Source organism: Hyposmocoma kahamanoa, unplaced genomic scaffold, assembly GCF_003589595.1.
Source record: "Hyposmocoma kahamanoa isolate Upper Pololo Valley unplaced genomic scaffold, ASM358959v1 87, whole genome shotgun sequence".
NCBI lineage: Eukaryota > Metazoa > Arthropoda > Insecta > Lepidoptera > Cosmopterigidae > Hyposmocoma > Hyposmocoma kahamanoa.
In genome coordinates this window covers 1,168,707-1,187,256 of record NW_020654422.1, presented here as the reverse complement: position 1 = coordinate 1,187,256, position 18,550 = coordinate 1,168,707, and the positions used below count along the sequence as shown (strand labels likewise).

Below are 18,550 nucleotides of genomic sequence, written 5' to 3'. Positions count from 1 at the left end.
TCTTTACGCTACGGTGCTGGACATTAGTCCTTTTGTAATGTAGGTAGAAATACTTCCTTTCTTTTTTTAAATGTAAGGAACGCCTCACGCGCAGTCAAGCTTATAAACTCCTACTTATTTACCTAATAAAATATTTGGGTCATAAGTGTCTGGTTTTGTACAAGTCTGGTTTTATGTGAGTTGAAGATTTAATACTTTACTTTTGAATTTTGATATGCTGGGTTTATTACAGTAGTCTTTTGCCGTTAAAGCAAGTTTTAAGGCAAGAGTTTGGAAAGTTGTACGGGAAGTTTAGTAGCAGTAAACCTCCTTGTAAAAGAGTTTGTCCAGGGAAGTACCACCACCAAGCCACCTTACTTATTTCTACTGCCTAGCTGATCTTTGCGATTTAACTCTGAGCAGCATCGCAAGTATCATGGACAGGAGCGTCGGTTACCAGCAGAAGCACGACTTGTTCGTCCCGTCACTGGGTATTGTAACCTTGAGACGTAGCTTAGGTTGCGTAGCGAGAGGTACTTTATAAATATAAACTGGGATTTACTTCATAACTTGGTATTTATTATATTTTTTACATGTTTACTTCTTGAGGCTACATTTAGATCTCCCAAGATGTTCTTTTCTCTACCCTATTTTTTTAAACACATTCTAAATACAAAACTATATTCACTCATCCAGTAGTTCTACTCATAGAGTAGAGCCTACACTACAGTATCATAAAAAAAACGTTCTAGAGCACGTCAGGCATTACGTTTACGATTCGAGGCAGGTTCGCATCCTGTCAGGTTTAAGGAATTTTTCTTTGTGTTCGATCTTTGTTGATATACGGTAAGGTTGCGTTAGTACCCCATAAAAAAAACCGCTGTAATATTTAAGGTTATTTAAATTAAACAAAACCTTCAGCGTCTAGAGGATCTTTATTTATATTACTATCAATGGGTTTTAATGAAAATATCGAAAACGTTTATTGAGTCAGGAATTGACAAGATTTTCAAAAAGCACCTTTGGTACGATTTAGGCACCTGGTCGCCTAATTCGTACCACCTTTAACCTAAGTCGTACTTAGAATAACATTTCAGTCAGGACATCATAAACTGTATAGTACAGTACCAATAAAAAAGCGATCATAATAATAATTAACATCTAGAAGCAGGTACTAAGGTATAAGGTGGTTAAAATCAAATAATTCTTAATATTTTTGAACGGAGAGAACAACCCCAAAATCTCTTGTGTAAGGGAACACAGAAAACAAAAATTTTAAACTCTTAAGAGATAGAATTAAGAAATGTAATGAAATAAAATTATAATTTCTTGTGAAATAAAATTATAAATTGTAATAAAATAAAATTATAAGTAAATGTTTCTGAAATAAAATTTAATTAAATAATGAACTTACAAATTCTAATGAAATAAAATTAACACGCTTCGGTAATCAAATAAAGGTATATTATGTAATAAAGGCACTACAAAATTCGTTTTGTTGAACACATATATCACAAATATATTATTTAGCTGAAAAAACTAAGAAATAACTTTTATAAATTCCTAAGTCGTACCGGTACGATTAAGGAATTTTCCACGGGTACGACATAAGCAACGACACTTTCAAAATTTCAAATCAAAAACAGATCTGCCGTTTGCTTGTGTTTAAATAAATGCTAAAATACGTCAAAAATAGACGAATGCCAAACAAATAACTTTACCACCATGTTGCTCTTTGGAATAGCTTCGTGAATGATTGAATTGCACTGTTTTTGCATTTTAAAGAAAACAGTGCAAAAACTTACTTTTTCATATTTTTCCCAACACGAATGTCGGCCGGCCACCGGTTTGTTTTTGCTTACTCGCTTAACTTAATAGTTCAAATTTATATTACTAGATATTACTTCTCACGCATGTGAAACTTGATATCGCTGGAGTACGACTTAGGCGGTGGTATGACTAACGCAACTTTACCCTATAATAACCTCAGTACAGAGTAGTAAAAAAACCGACCTCAAAAGTACGTGGAATTACGTCTATTTGCTAATTTTTTTGAAATATCTCACTACTCAAAGTACATTGAGAGAAAAACGCCTTGAATTGGAGAAATAGCAAAATCAACCATTAAAGTAATTGCTCCTAAATTAAAGTTAGGCGCTATTTATAGAAATGAATCTTCATGCGTGAACAGCCACTCTTCTAGGTGGATGACTTTCTTCAAAATAAAATGGGACCACTATGGAAGTACCCCCTTTCCAACAAAAAAAGAATCATGAAAATCGGTTCACAAATACCGGATTTATCACGTAACATGCATACAAAAAAAGAAAAGGAAAATAAAATGCGGTCGAATTGAGAACCTCTTCCTTTTTTGAAGTCGGTTAACAAACTAGAGCCAAATTCGATACAGAATATCAATAACAACACGTTGCTTGGCAACTAATAATGACAGGTGTAAATAACATTTATCAACTTTGTCAATGGTCATTATCTAGGGTAGCTCTGACCACGGCCTGTTCGCTTAATTGGAATTTAAATAGTAGGTAATTTGCTTATGTAAAAGTACCTAATACAAACAGACAAAGCCAAATTCAAAGTAAAAGTCAAATAATCATTTATTCCATATGTAAATTTTTTAAGCTACTGCTCGTTCACTGTGCCGACTTCCCCTGAGAAGAACGAACAAGAAACTCTAGGGATTGCTCTTTTCAAATAAACTTAAATGCTATACAATACACTTTGAATCATATTTTATGAGTGGAATCTAGACTCATGTTGTCTTTCCATACATCTTTATCTAACACGTAGGGTCGTATTCCAGAACTGTACTCAATGCTCAAGTCAGGATTTGAGCAGACTTGAGTATGATTTGAAGCACTGAAAATACGACCCTAATGGCAAGGACTTGAGTATGATTTTCAGTGCTCACTGCAATACTCAAGTTCTGACCTGAGTTGAGTAGAGTTCTGGAATACGCCCCTTAGTCTTCAATTTTATAATATGACTTTACAATTAAAATACTTTTAACATATTTTTTAAACTTAGGAAATGGTAATCTTAATATATACTCCGGAATCTTATTGTTAAAACGTATACAGTTCGCCATAAAAGAGTCGTTTATCTTGGTTAAACGGAATCGTGGTACTCATGGTATCACGGTAAGGATAATATTATGGATAGGCTAGTCAATTATTACAAAGTTTACAAAATATCTATTGATACATATGATTTATGAACCCTCATTAGCCGGAAGACGTCCACTGCCGAACATAGTAAACAAAGTAATAGTAAGTAGTTTATGAAGAAGGTAATTAAAAATTGTGATACCAATTTATACTTGCTGCTAGATCAAAATTATATTTTATATTACTTTAATGCATATCTCATCCATCATCAATTTTCGATTCTGAACTTGAATTACTCAAACTCAAATGTTTGCAATATATCCCTCCAAATAAAAAAATCATTAAGGATAATACAGTTTTATAAATAATAAATTACTAGTCATTTTTAGGTTAATTTCAAATTACTAACTAGCGGTTTGAAACTTCAATCCCAGACTTGACTTTTTTTATTCATCCATCTCACCTGATGGAAAGTGACGATGAGGTCGATGATGGAGTTATAACACCTAAGTAATGCCTATTCACTCTCGCCTTTAAAAGTTCCAAGTTATAACGTTCAGGGAATAAGTTTGCAGGCAGGGAATTCCACTCCATAGCCGTTCGCCATATAAATCTAACTAACTTCAATATTAGCATTATCAATAGCCTAGTCAAATTTCAGGGAAAAATATCTTCAAAGAAACTTATTTTTATCTTATATATAAATTTGATTTGGCTATTCACCTCAAACTGTTTTACAGTTATGACAATTTCAGAATTGTGGTAATTGCAAAACAGTCTAAGGTGAAAACCCTGAATATCATATGTTTATCTTTGTTTACATTTATTCTCGTCGAGTACATAACCAGAAATAGAGACAAAATGTCATTTGATTTGTTTGAAAACTATTCTGCCATATCATTCTGTGATAACTGCGCTCCGATTGGCTAACCCGAGTTCGAAACAATTGACGGGTGTCGTCAACTGTTTCACTTCAAATCGGCCAGTTAACTTGAGCTTTGCTATAATGGACGAAAATTGCAAAATTATATATTTAATATTTAATTACCGATGAAATGTGATTCCGTTTGTTTTGCAATTAGATGTTTTGCTGTTTTTTTCCACACCACCGAATAGAACAGCACGGCATTGTAAGAGATATTATACAGATATAAATACACAATATTTTTTGGAATATACGAAGTCGTACACACAGGCCAGTAGTTGGCCTGTCTATATTTCAGTGCAAACGAGTATCGCTAATGTGTTACCAGGAATATATGGCCCTTATTTCGTCTCTATTTCTGGTTATATACTCGATGTTTATTCTACACGAATTTGACTAGAATAAAGTGTAGTAATTTCACAAAAAAATAAATTATATTATAAAACCAATATTTAAGATTCAAATTAATTTCTCTTATTGTGCTTTCAATAAGAATGAAAGTCAAAAGTACAATGTATTATTCTAGACTATTCAATGGGATGTAAGTAAACAGAATTTAATATTAAATTGTATTTTTAAAAAAAAAAAAAAAAAACGACCTCAATAGATGAGAATGATGCTTATTCGTTTTCGCTGTTTTAGTTTCATTGGAATTACACATCTATGAAAAATTTCATTAAACCGGATTCATCCCCTATTTGCCACCCTCTAAGGGTGAAATATATTCTTAAAACTTGAATAGGATAACTAATGGGGCACCCCTTTTCTAACAAAATAAGAGTCATCGAAATTGCTTCACATATCGGAGTAAACGCGTAATATACAGACAAAAAAATACAGACGAATTGAGAACCTCCTTTTTTTTAACTCGTTTAAAATTAGACTTTTATATAAGTCTCGAAAAATTACGAATTAAAATACAATCTATAATATATGACTCAGTTTCAGAAACTATGTCGACCTACGTCAAGAACCAAACTCACAGCCTTGTCCTGTCCAGCTGGCTATGTAACTAAACAGCATGAATCATGATGCAAAGCAGCTGGTATATTTCAAAATCGGAAGTAATGCGTAGCAAATGTCGCCCTGGGGCTGTCTCAAGCCCAATTATTACTTTCAAACGTTTACACTTGAGTGCACAATTAGTATACCATATGAATGTCAACATTGTCAATGAAATAACAGTTTTTACAGTTTATTAAAACTAAAGAACAGGTTATCAATATAATAATAATAATAATATACACATATAATAATAAGTCACACACTCATAGCCCTGCACAAGACAAATCATGTATCACCCATAGACAACCACAAATTACACCCAACTCACGAGATAAATAAATGTAGGCCACATAAATATTTCAGTCCAGCATGGTAACCATTCGGCCACCGGGGCAATCATTGTTGTACTGCAATGAACAAATTTAATTCATACGTCTTCAAGTCTAAGGCTGCTACCATTCAAATGAAATGAATAAAATGTCCCAATTGCAAGTTCACATATTGTAATAATCAATTAAAAGTTAATACAATTTTTGATTACAACTTAATAACGCATTTTAGAAAATACACAAAAATGGTCCAACGCTATCAATGGCATCTTACCTAATCTTTACACATACGTATGTTAATACAAGATTTAACACCACGACAGCTCCACTTATACGTGAATGTCGATTAATTCATTTCACTTGTATACAAGCAATAAATTGTCTACAAGATTATATACTAAGATTAGCACTGCAGAGAAATCTTCCCAAGTATTGCCTAATTCAGTGCATGAGTGTACTAGAATATTACCCTCAATGAGACGACATGCGCATTTATTGATGAGACCCATCATGTTTTGATGTGCGTATTTATCGTACCCACTTTGTAAGGGCATTAAGTGTACTGGAGCAAAAATTATGACTTGAAATTGAACTTGTGGACAGTAAACAACACGACGGGTTTCAATATTTTGCACAGTATTACAATAAAAAAAAATGTGATCATATGTGTATCATACGTATGTATTTAGTAGCAGTATAATACATATGTGTTTGGAGCTTCTTGTGAAAGAGTTCGTCCAGGGAAGTACTGCCACCTTACCTTTTTTTTATAATCTCAAGTGACTGGACGAACAAGTCGTGTGCCTGATGTAAGCTACACGCCTGTCCATAACAGTTGCAGTGCCACTGCACGGAACCAGTGGACCTTACGAATTTTTCTGTTTGCCTGTTGCAGATATTTGTTTTGGTTTTTAATTTTTCTAATTATTAATTTGGTAATTATAGTAAATTAAAACCTATTATGCAGTCTTATGTCTGTTTAGGATTTTTCATCATGGGAAATACTGGATCCCAAACTGGTGATACGGAGAAACCATCTTCTCAATTGAAATTAGGAAAGTTTTTAATTTCAATGGCCTCGCGCAAGCATCCTGGATAGATAACGCACTTTTTTTGCAAGGACAGGTCCTTGCAAAAAAGGTTTATCGAACTTAATTAAGTGTGTAAGTTTATCCATGACATGCTCTCAGACTGCGACGTACTTATTGGCTTATTTAAGATACATATAGATATAATATATTGTGTACCCGACAGGTAGTAAATATCAACCAAGTTTGACTTTTACTGTTTTACAAACCGCAAACGACCATAAAATAGATTGTTGTAACAAAGGAATCAAGCCCAACTTTTATGCAAATGTCGTTCTTAAGACAAAGGGATAAGATTCATGACAATTACATTTACCTGTAGCTTTTATGTAATTTAATTGCAGTTTCCTATACTTTGTCAAGGTTATAAACGTGTAATTTCAGATGCCAGATTAAATTGGACATGTTTTACCATTTTTGATTCGCATTTAAGTGTGATTGTTCTGAAAACTGGGTTTAGGGTCCTGATACTTTGGTGGTGAAGTTTAACTTCAAATTTAGAATTACGAGGGGTTGCTGAAAAGTAATCTCTTTTGACTATCACAATTAAAAAATGATGCTAGTCACTATCGTGACGCATTCGTTGTTTATTCTTTTTTCAAAATTAGTGACACTCTTTTGTATATTATGTTTCGCTTTGCAAAATGGCGAAAAAAAGCACAATTTTAAAAAAATGAGCAAATACTTGTTTTTTAACCATTGACTTACAAATAAATGGACGACGGGTCTAATACAAAAACCACGAAAAAAATGTCCCAAGTCAACCTATTCGAAATTTAAATTGTTATGTCATCGCAGTATCGCGCTGTCCGTAGAACAAATGAAGACTAAAGTGGAGTGTCGCGCTCTGTATACGATTTTAGCGCCTCACAAGTGCGGACACTTTTTAGCGCGGACCCGACGTCCATATAATTGTAAGTCAATGTTTTTAACAGATTCTTTCTAACGTTTAATGCCACTTTGTGACAAATATAAAAAGTGCATTTCCTATGTACATTTTATATTTCAAAATGGTCGTCTATTATTTTTAAATTAGGTAGATTTAGAAGCAGCAGAGCTCCTTGTGAAAGATTTCAAGTACTGCCACCTTACCTATTTCTGCCGCCAACAGTAATGTGAGCATTATTGTAAGGGTGCTGGTGACATTACAGGCACATGGGGCTTGTCAACTTACATTTCAGGGTGACGGGTGCAGTGGTAGGTCCCCTCCGATCTTTGCTGTTTATAGCTTTGAGTGGAACTGAAACTGTCATGAACAATTTTTTTTGTTGTCATCAAAAAAAAAACATCAGAATCGGTTCACAAATGCCGGAGTAACTGTGTAACATACACATAAAAAAAAGCCGTCGAATTGAGAACCTCTTCCTTTTTGAAGTCGGTTAAAAAAGGTATTATGTATTATTGTACCCTTAAAAAGAAGTCTGAGACCAAATAATCTATGATGTATGGTGATTATGAAAGTCATTAAGTTTCGCTTACGTTTTCGTACGAAACCCTCTGCGTGCATGCACTCGCTCTTGACCGGCTTTTTTAATCGTTCGGGCTTTCCAATATTCCTGTATCACTCGTAAATGTGAAATTAATTAATGGTACTGTATGAGTTAACGGTTTTAGGAAATTCACATTTCGAAATTATCATTTATGTGAATGACGTTAATAATAAACTTTTTTTATTTCGGACTTATTAATTCATAGAGTTAGTAAAAATCTTAAAATTATGTTAATCTTAATATCACAACCTAATTTCAAATATTTTTTAGGGTTCTCGATCCAAGGCTTGTGAAAAGGACAATCAGGCCTATTTCTAAATGACGCCTTCATTCTGAAGCCGATGGTGCTGTTCCGAATCCGTCTAAATATGGAAGCTGTTTGTTTACTGGTGCGTTTCCGCGAACATTTCGGATGCGCTGCAGTGTCGATGAAGCCCCATCAACATCCTAAAGGCATTATTCTATTGCACCCGACGTGCCAACAGCCCTTTTCATATAGTTGATATTAGACATACGTAATTGATATTTCAATGTAGGTTCAAAAATGTAGGGCGCTACAATTATGAATACAAAGGTCGAACACAAAGAAAAATTCTTGAGATTTGACAGACTTGTACCTGCGTTTGTACCATAACAGGGCGACCGAGTCTACGTACTGAGCTACAAATTGAGCTACGAGCCTTACAAATTTTTCTATGCGTTTTGTTACAGATCTTTGTTTATGGTGTTAACGGCTTTTTTGCCGTAGCGCCATCTGTGAGAAATCTATGTATTTAGTGCATTCAACCAGGTACCTTTACAGCTACCAGAGGTTGATATGATACTATTAATTAATATGTTAATTTCTAGGACTATATTATTTTTATTTATTTATGATCATGTTACAAAGACCCATAAATACATACCTTTTATACTAACATATATAATAATAAATAAAACAGTATTTATTTATTTATACGTATGGAATGCGACGTGTAACGCAACGTGGGTGTTCGGTAACCGTCCTCGGAAACCACGGCCAAAATTCCTCCTTCATGAAGGTCGACAGATGTTGAGTTGGCACTCTCACCACAAATGAATTAGAATTCACATTGTGGCGGGACTCCAACTGGTCGACCACAATATCGCAGATTTTGAGGAGTAATAAAGTTGTGACACGTATATTATAGTCTTCTTTTTATCGTATTGATGGCATGCACCATCTTTGTAAAATATTTGTCTATCTGCGTAAGGTACTTCATATTTTCGTGCACCCATTGCATAGTCTGTCATGTTATAGAGTATGTTATATTAAAAGTATAATACATAGTAGTAGTATCTATATAGGAGTTTCCCTATAGTAAATAGATCTAAATCCTTGGATATACAGTGTGCGAAGTACACGTCAATCCATGCAAGTATCGGTGATGTGGACTCTGCTTCCAGAACAATCTTTTTCTTATCGTATAGATGGCATAGACTTGCAGCCCAAAACTATGGGACATTCTTGTCATCGTGGTGTAAAGATTTGCCTATGGGCGTAAGATTTTACTGATTATACCCACGATACGCCTAACGTAGTCAGAGTCATAATCGTGTCGTTTATTGCACTATGTGGTACACAAAAAGGTCTAATGCTCTGGCTATATAGAGGCTGGAGAGGGAGCGTTCCGGGCGTGGAAATTTTTGTAATGTTCGAGTTTTTATGAACCCTATCACATTGAAACCAGAGCGTAGCTTTAGCGGGCTCCGACGTTGTTTTATCTTTATCGGACAGAGACGTAGTGCTTTCTTTAAAATCTGTGTAGAAATTGAACCGTGGCTGCTTTTGATGTCAACTGGCCGCCTTCGTTCGCTATTCCGCCGCGAACCACGCTTGGGATTGCTGTGTGGTACGCCCCGACACGCATTCGCTTCCCGCAGGTTTGCCCCCGGACCGTTTTTTCCGCTATACCACCTCTGTGTGGCCTGAGCTTTAAAGTTATAGGGAATAGTAATGTTTAATCCTATTGGGAGGCTCCTGTCGTGCACCCCAGAAGAGTAAATATGCTGAAGGTACCTTACATTCGCATTTCAGTTGTATTTCACGCTTGGAGTACACTTATTACACTTCCCTTCTAAAAAATCCGTTATAAACTATCATTGCCAGTGAAACGTCACATGTGAATATTTATCATTGGGCTTTTACCTCGGATGTATTTTTTTAATTACGAACGACATCGCTTCGTTGCGGATATATTTCATACGGATTTTAAGTTACTATAGAAACTCGATTACGAAATTAATACTATTTCAAGATATGAATCTTAAAATAGTATCAGCTGGCGTTCGTAAAGAGTAAATAGCACGTAAAGCTTATCTCTTAAGGCTTATAATTATAAACTAAACTACCTAGTTTCACACTAGGAAATCGCTTTTACTACCAGCACAAGAACAACGAAAGTAACTTTGGGGGCATTACTTTGAACATTATAAAGCGTGAAACATACAGAGAGCGGGTACGGGTCAGGTGTGGGTCGGGTCGGGACCGCGACGGGTCTAATTCCGTGTATTTATATGGACGACAAGACACTCAACTCGCACCCGCTCTCTGTGTGTTTCACGCTAAAGAACAGAACCAAGTTAGAAAAGGTCATTTCAAATATTGGTCCTTCGAATCGAGCTCGTGACCTCATCATGTAGTGCCTCACAGAGCAGGTCAGCGAGAGCGTCACAACTAATTGTTCAACTGGACTATATACTGCTTGCTATAAGAACGGTTTGAAATATTCAAAGCTTCAGACTTGATGTGCTCTTGGCTGTACTTAAAAAAAAAATTATAAATAATGAGACTAGACAACTTACGTCTGAGGGTGACGGGCGCAGTGACAGTGCCCCTCAAATCTTTGTAATTTAAAGCTCTGAGTGCAACCTTTTAGGAGCAGGCGTGTCACTTACCACCAGGCGCACGACTCGTTCGTCCCGTGTCACTCATAAAAAAGAAACAAACGAATTAAATGTCTAAGTTCGGGAACTGACGGCGGTCAAAAGGAGTCGTACCTTTTTTTCCAAGCAGTATACCTACCATTAAATCAAATATCCACCTCAATGCTTATATAATTTGTCTTGCAGGATGATGTGGGCCTCCTTCAATACATATCATTCACCAAGCCACTAAGAAGGTGGCTTGGTGAATGTGACTGTACGTGTATTCTGGTGGTTTTGCGGAATCACCTGAATACCAAATACTACTACCTACATAATGGGAATATTGGGATGAAAAATATAAAAATGAAACATGGTCATTGACGTGAAAAGAACTGTCAAGATTTTACATGTATATTATTGGTGTTTGGAAATAAATCTTTTAAACAACGTTTAATTGACGTAATTGTAAAAGATAAAAGTAATACAATATACTAATCCAATGTTGTAATTAAAGTCAACGGCGTTGTCAAACATGGGCTATAATCAAAATAAATTTTCTTCATTTTATGGTGTAATGTTTTTAAACAGTATGATATTGAATTTTGCAGCCCAAAGACCTTTTCTTCTTGAATTACTGTGCCGAAATTTACATGTATAATGTGTCCACTACACACGTACGCCGCCACATTTTTTTTTATACTATTTTTATCCAAGATGAAGTAAAATTCCAGTTTCGTGCACAAAAGGGTTGCCAGCTTGCTAGCAGCTACTAATTGCAGTCAATAAATTATTCTCTCGACTATCAACTGAATATGGATTACGCTTACACTATAATGGCCGAACTAGTTTCATTCCAAAACAAATTGAATTTTAGGAACTGTACAATAATAATACACGTCATACTTCAGGAATTGTTTTCGATACCAATTATCAAAATAAGAAGAAAGAAGGCGGTAATTCAATAATCGTTCGAACGTTATGACATTTACTACTCATTTGTTTCTGAAAATCTGTATCTCATTTCACAATCAGTCGATAAAACTGTCGACAACACCTTCATGACTATTTTAAATTATACGAAAAAATACAAACATGCAAACATTATTTTATGGAAAAAGTATAATAGCTTATTAATCTCTATATACCAATACAGTGGTAAGGGATAGCCTTGGGCATTAACTCGATCGATCAAATTTGACGGGGTCATTGTAGTATTTTCTTAGAATTGTAGTGCGTACTATTCAAATGAACTGAAGGTTCCGTGTAGAGTACCTGTTAGATGTCTTTGAATTTATTGTTATGCTTATTAATCTAAACATATTACACAATCATTCTACTTCCTGAATTCATGACCTACTGAGGCCCGTAGTAAGGCATGCAGCAATACGTCAATGAATGATCAACTAACGACGTTAGACCCACGAAGAATCGAATCGAAAAAGCTAGTACTAGTAGTTATTCCATTGAATATAAGAAGTTGGTATGAGTTCTAAAGAAAATTAGTGCTGAGAACGCATTGCGTTTTCAAGCAAATCGATGCTTTTTATTCTCAATCTCGTATCTTACAAAGACTTTATATAAGATTATTCAAGAGATGACAAAACTGTTTATTTATTTCAAATTTCTTATCAAGAGTATTAATTTGGATAGTAAAGCATCCAAATTAATACCAATTAAGCATAGGTAAAAGCCAGTATGGCAATTGTAGTTGTGCAATGCACAATGAGAAGTCAGCGTGCCAACAGCTCTGGACATAGGGACGGTGCTGTACGTGCATCCGGGACTGCTTACCTGAAGCACAAGATCATTGAGATCCGGATGAAATCTGTGACGATGGTCTGTTACAACCTTGTCCACAGGCTGTTCCGGGGTTAGGACCTGAAGTTATAAGGTCCCTGTACTTACACAGGTTATAGTGCCCTCGCGTAACCAAGAGGTTGATAGAGAGGGTCACTATAATTAAAACTTAAGTAGAACTTAAGTAGACAGTTGCGGTTTAATCGCAAAGATCTTTGTGGCCACCACTGCGCCCGTCATCCTGAGACAAGTTCAAAAGTCCCATGTGCCTATAATTTCACTAGCAAAACAGAAATGCAGTAATGGTCACATTACTGCTTGGCGGCAGAAATAAATTAGGTGGCCGTATTTCCCTTTACGAACTCTTTCACAAGAAGCTCTACTGCTGCTCTCCTTCTAGGTTACCACCACTATTTAATAATTATGGGTTGACCAGAAAGTCCGGTACGGTTTTTGTCATCATAAGGACTTTTTAAATGTTACATTTCTCGCCAAAATCAAATAAAATAGAAATTATAGCAAAAACTAAGTTTATCGTTGGCTCAACAGTTTTTTTTTTATATTTTAGTGTAAACGATAGAATCAATGTTAAAAAATCATGACGTAAGCGACCCAGCTTATTATCGCAACCAACATAGTGCATATCGCAATTTCGTCCTTTACTACAAACATTAAGCAAGGTGGCAAAAAACGTTGCATCTTGCTGCATATTTTTAATTGCAATTGTTGACTTAAACATCTCGACTCTTGAAAGGCAAAATGTGATAAGCGACACTTTTGGATCATATTGAGTTATATGTATATATCGTTGGATTTTTTAAATTATATTAAGTGACGGGACGAACAAGTCGTGCACCTGATGGTAAGCTAGACGCCTATCCATAACAGTTGCAGTTACTCAGAGCTTTAAATCGCAAAGATAAGAAAGGCGCTGCCATTGCGGCCGTCACCCTGAAACATAAGTTGACAAGTCCCAAGTGCCTGTAATTTCACCAGCACCCTTACCCTTCTAAACCGTAATACAGTAATGCTGATATTACTGCTTGGCGGCAGAAATAGGTAAGGTGGTATTACTATCCTGGATGAACTCTTTTACAAGGAGCTCTACCGCTACTAAACTGGACACTGGAATCAGAAACATTAGCTGATTCCAACGGTACACATAACTCAATATGACCAAAAGTGTCGCTTATCCCATTTTGCCTTTGAAGCGTCGGTATGAAAGCCTCAATAATCTTAGACAGAGATAGCAAAAATATTGTAAGCGCCAAAAAAGGCGCCATTGTTTTAAAAATAATTTTGGCTGTTACACAACCGGTTAAAAAATCATTATTATCGAGTTCTTAGGTTTTCGCGATTGTTACACATAGGAAATGAAACAATTTTTTTCCGGATTTAAATCGCATATATTTGTTTTTCAAACAAACCAACAACGTTTCGGGCTCTTTACAGTTCCCACAGTCACGGTTAACTGAGGTGGTACAGTCATCAACGAGTTATGTCTAATATTAATGCAAACAACACTATTTTTTCACTATAGTTACAAAAGTGATTAAATAAATACCTTATTTTTAATTTTACAGAAAAAAAAATCCAATTTACATTATTTTACAAATTATTTTATTGTAACAATATGATTTTTTACTAAGTTAAATTTATTATTAAGTAATAATGGAAATTAGAATAAATTAAAACATATTAATTGGTACTGCCGTCTTATGTTTGTTTGGGATTTTTCATCACAGGAAATACTGGATCCCATACTGATGGTACGAAGAAATAATCTTCCAATTCAATTTAATCATTCTTCGAATTTTTTTTATTTTTAATGGCCTCTCGCAGCATCCTGGGTATATAACGGACTGCTTTTGCAAGGACCTGGGCTTTGTCAAATTTCATTGTATGTGTAGATTTATCCATGACGTGCTCGCGGACAGCAGACTTGTTTACGCGACGAAATCATTATTATATATTAAAATTCAATTTAGTACTAATCACATCAAAAGTAGAAATATATAAAAAAACCCTCTCCTGTAATTTTTTTTTTGTCGCTTACCTTAAGTCGGCGGTAATGGCTCGATTTGTCTGTTATGAAAAATGTCATTTGAAAAATAATATTTTAGCGTGCATTTAAAGAATAGGCGAGAGAGTTTTAAGTTTATAATTCATGAAAATCTCCCAGAACTGGTAAATCTATTTTATCGTGATAATGCCAAACAACACACATTTTTATAAAGCCGCTAAAACACGCCCCTTCAGATTTTCACTTGCTTCGGCCTCTACAAAATTCTTTGAATGGACACGACTTTTATAACAAAGAGACCATCAAAAACTCTTGGAGCTGTATTTGATAAGACAGGAAGTTTTACGAAAAGGAAATTCTAAAATTACAAAAGGCTGTAGATCAACATGGCCAATATACATATAATTGATTAAAGTTTGATGTTTATATTTTTTATTGCTTTTCACAGGATTTTTAGCCAACCGAATATAATAGTAACAATTCGGTTATTTAACTTTATACCAGGCGCATGACTTGTCCAGTCACTTGGTATGTTGGTACAAAAAAGTTTTCTTAAATAGTGGTGTCAGGTGTAGGTGTAACAAACAAAAAAACAGTGCCAATACAATCTTGTTTCACATATAATAAACAGCATGCAAAAGTGTAATTTACATGATGATTAATTTATTGGTAAGTTAATGATAGGATTTGACATTTCGTTATGGACGTGAATGTGACTTTCGAATGAAACAGGCCTCGGGATACACATCATAGGTAAATTTATATACATATAATAGTACCTATATACACATGTACATAAATGTGAATAGACCAGAGCAAAATATACATCATACAAAAGACATCAACGAGTGGTCCTTAGTCGTATTATCTACCACTCTATTATGTAAATTATATAGGTGTGCATGTGTTAATTGTCGGCGAATATGTAACAGACTTGTTTATAATCTGCGAATGAAATGAAAGCTTGTTTTAGTACATAGTCGTAAAATAAAAAAATACTTTTAGAAAGAAAATTGAATACGTTGTAGGTACTTTGGCAAAGTTGGATACTTTTATAAAGCTTATTATAACACCTCCCGTTCAGAACACGTTACATTGAGTAGATAAAAAATTTAAGTAGCCATCTTAATAAAGTACGAAAGGTAGAAAGGAAATCAACTTAAATATGTTTTTTGCAACAGGAATAAAGGTACCTTGAATTCAATCGGAAAATGCAAGAAAAAACTACTCGACCACTTGGCGTTTCGAAGTAGAGCTAAGTAGGTCGACGCGGTCGGACAACTTCGGTGGCGTCCGGAGGGGTTCGCGATCATTCGGCCGTCAGCGCTAGCGCATACGGCTCCGAGACTCCGCTACGGCTACAGTCGCGCGCACGCTTAAGTTTCCTAGTGCCCTCTCTCGACGTCACGGGATGCGAATTCTGACTGTAAACAATTGCGGACATGAACTAAATTGTTTACATTGAAATACTAAAATATTTTTTCGCCAAACACTCAACCGTTTGCTAAAGTGACGTGTAACGTACTGTTTATACGAGAACATGTTGTGGGAGTCTGGTTTTGTTGAAGACGCTGATACGGTACGTTTTCTTTTTTTCTATGAACTTTTTCCTTATAAAGATTCCAAAGAGAATTTAATATTTATAGATTAAATTAATGCACCTGTTTGTCTACAATCCACAGCATGCTTTGAATTATGAAACGCTGTACACATACACAGGTTAGGTACGTCTGTACGTTCGTGCGTGCGTGTGCGTTGACTTTCTAGTTTTCGCTCGGCGCTCGATGTATTTGCATAAAACGTGAATGGTTTTTCACAATATAAAACACTTTTAGTATACTATGTAAATGCTCAGCATTCATTGCATGTGGTTGGGCTGTGACCAAACTTAAAATAGCTTCATTAGAAGGTAAATAAACGTGAAGATTGATTCTACCGAGAAGTGAGCGCTAAAACGAAGCACCCGTGCAGTAATTGATTTGCAGGGCCATTTTAGAAATATTTTTGGAGATGTTAATTTTACGAAAAGCATACCATAACACCCAGAATGTTTAACGTTTTCGGAGGGTGTTCTAAAAATTCGGGAAATATTACAGATTGCTAAACGATGATTATAAATCTACTGTACCAGACAGACCTACGTTCAGAAGAGAACTATCGACTGACTCACCAGTTCATCATGCAAAGAATGTCAGACAAAATTTCACATTACTGTTTTTATTAGGCCCTCTCTATTTTAGGCCTTATTACATTGTAGGTCCTATTATTTTATAGACCTTATTATTATAATATGTATGCAGTTCAGTATGCTGTTGTCAAACTGGTCACAAGCCTGTCTCGAAGTGTCTAGCATTCATGTGATTGGGTAATTTAAATTTCGAATTGTATTTCTCGTGATAATAAATACATGTGATTCGTCCGTTTGAACTTCGAACTAAATTCATAACGCTAATGAATTTATATTAGATATCTAATGAGCCATTAATCTCTCTACAGCTTAATGATATCTTCAATCAACTGTCTAAAGGCGATACATTAATAATAAATAATGACCAAAAACCACCACCCGTCATTTATTTAAAACGGTGATGTAAACCTATATAAAACATTATCGCAAAAAAAGGTTTAAACAAACAAGTAAAACGATAGCATTATCTGAGTATTTATAATAATAAATTTAACGATAAACAGAGATAGTACGAGTAAAAGTTAGATAAGAGAGCGAGACAGATGATGATGTTTCGTATGTACAACTGCGCAGTTCATAATTCTACATATACGCACGAACCTTCTATATAATCTTATTATCACGTAACGATATTACTGAAAGCTGTTTAAATTGATAATGATAATGCAGAATACTGAAATATTGCATGCATTGTGTGTGAATCTATGGAGAAGGTATTAAGCTATTGTTCACTACATTACTCAATAAGCGTCAGGAACGTCACATGGCATGTCACAACGCTTTTCTTCATTTAAAAAACCAAATGATAATAAGAAATTTAAATTTCGGAAACATCATTCTTTTTATGATAGTCAAGTGACGGGACGAACAAGGCGTGCTCGTGGTGGTAAGCGACACGCCCGTGCATAACAGTTAATTGCAAACATCTTTACTACCACTGCGCCCGTCACCCTGAGACGTAAAGTTAACAAGTCTCATGTGCCTATAATTGCACCAGCACCCTTACCTTTCAAAGCAGTAATGCTCACATTACTGTATGGTGGCAGAATAAGACATGGTGCCAGTATCCACTTTCCTTACCGAACTCTTTCACAAAGTGTTTCTACTGCTACTATCGCATTCTATACCGAGCACGCATAATATTGGCCTATTAATAAATTTAGGAGCAGCGTTATGTGAATGAAAATAATGAGTTTATTTGTTGAATGAAAATGTTCCTCTGGCAATGATCCAGATTTCTTGTCCTACGCATCTTTGAAAATAAAAAGAAAACAAAAACACACTATTTATCCACCCACAGCGTTTCGGTAGCGTCAATGTTTGTTTTCTAATATCTCGTAAGTAAAATGCCGTCCCTCTTTTGACTAAAGGAGTCACTGCATTTATTAACAGAGATGGACTATCAACTCGCCCGGATTTTAACCGGATTTTTACCCACAAAGCCGGGTTTAAATTGCCATTTCCATTTCTGCCCAAAATCGGGGATGGAAACGGCGAACACGGAATTCGGTATAATTCCATACTTATTACACATTTCGATGTAAAATATAATTTTTAGACGAAAAAGAGGCAACTCCATACAATACCCACCTTGCAATTTGTAGATTCTCGCTACCAAGGATGTACATTAAGATTCCATTTTTACGATACGATACGATCTAACGATTTTTTGTATCGATTTATTTCAGTGCAATTTACCAGTGAACCGATTCAAT

General features: G+C 35.3%; 1 protein-coding gene across 1 annotated transcript in view; it reads left to right on the top strand.

Moving 5' to 3' along the window:
* Positions 1-15,964: 15,964 nt before the first annotated feature.
* LOC113235271 (DNA-binding protein D-ETS-4-like) overlaps positions 15,965-18,550 on the top strand; it is a 42,220-nt gene continuing 39,634 nt past the window's right edge. Inside the window, exon 1 of the mRNA XM_026470919.1 lies at positions 15,965-16,226. Within this exon, the coding sequence (XP_026326704.1) occupies positions 16,188-16,226 (39 nt within the window). The 5' untranslated portion in view covers positions 15,965-16,187. The remainder of the gene's footprint in view (positions 16,227-18,550) is intronic.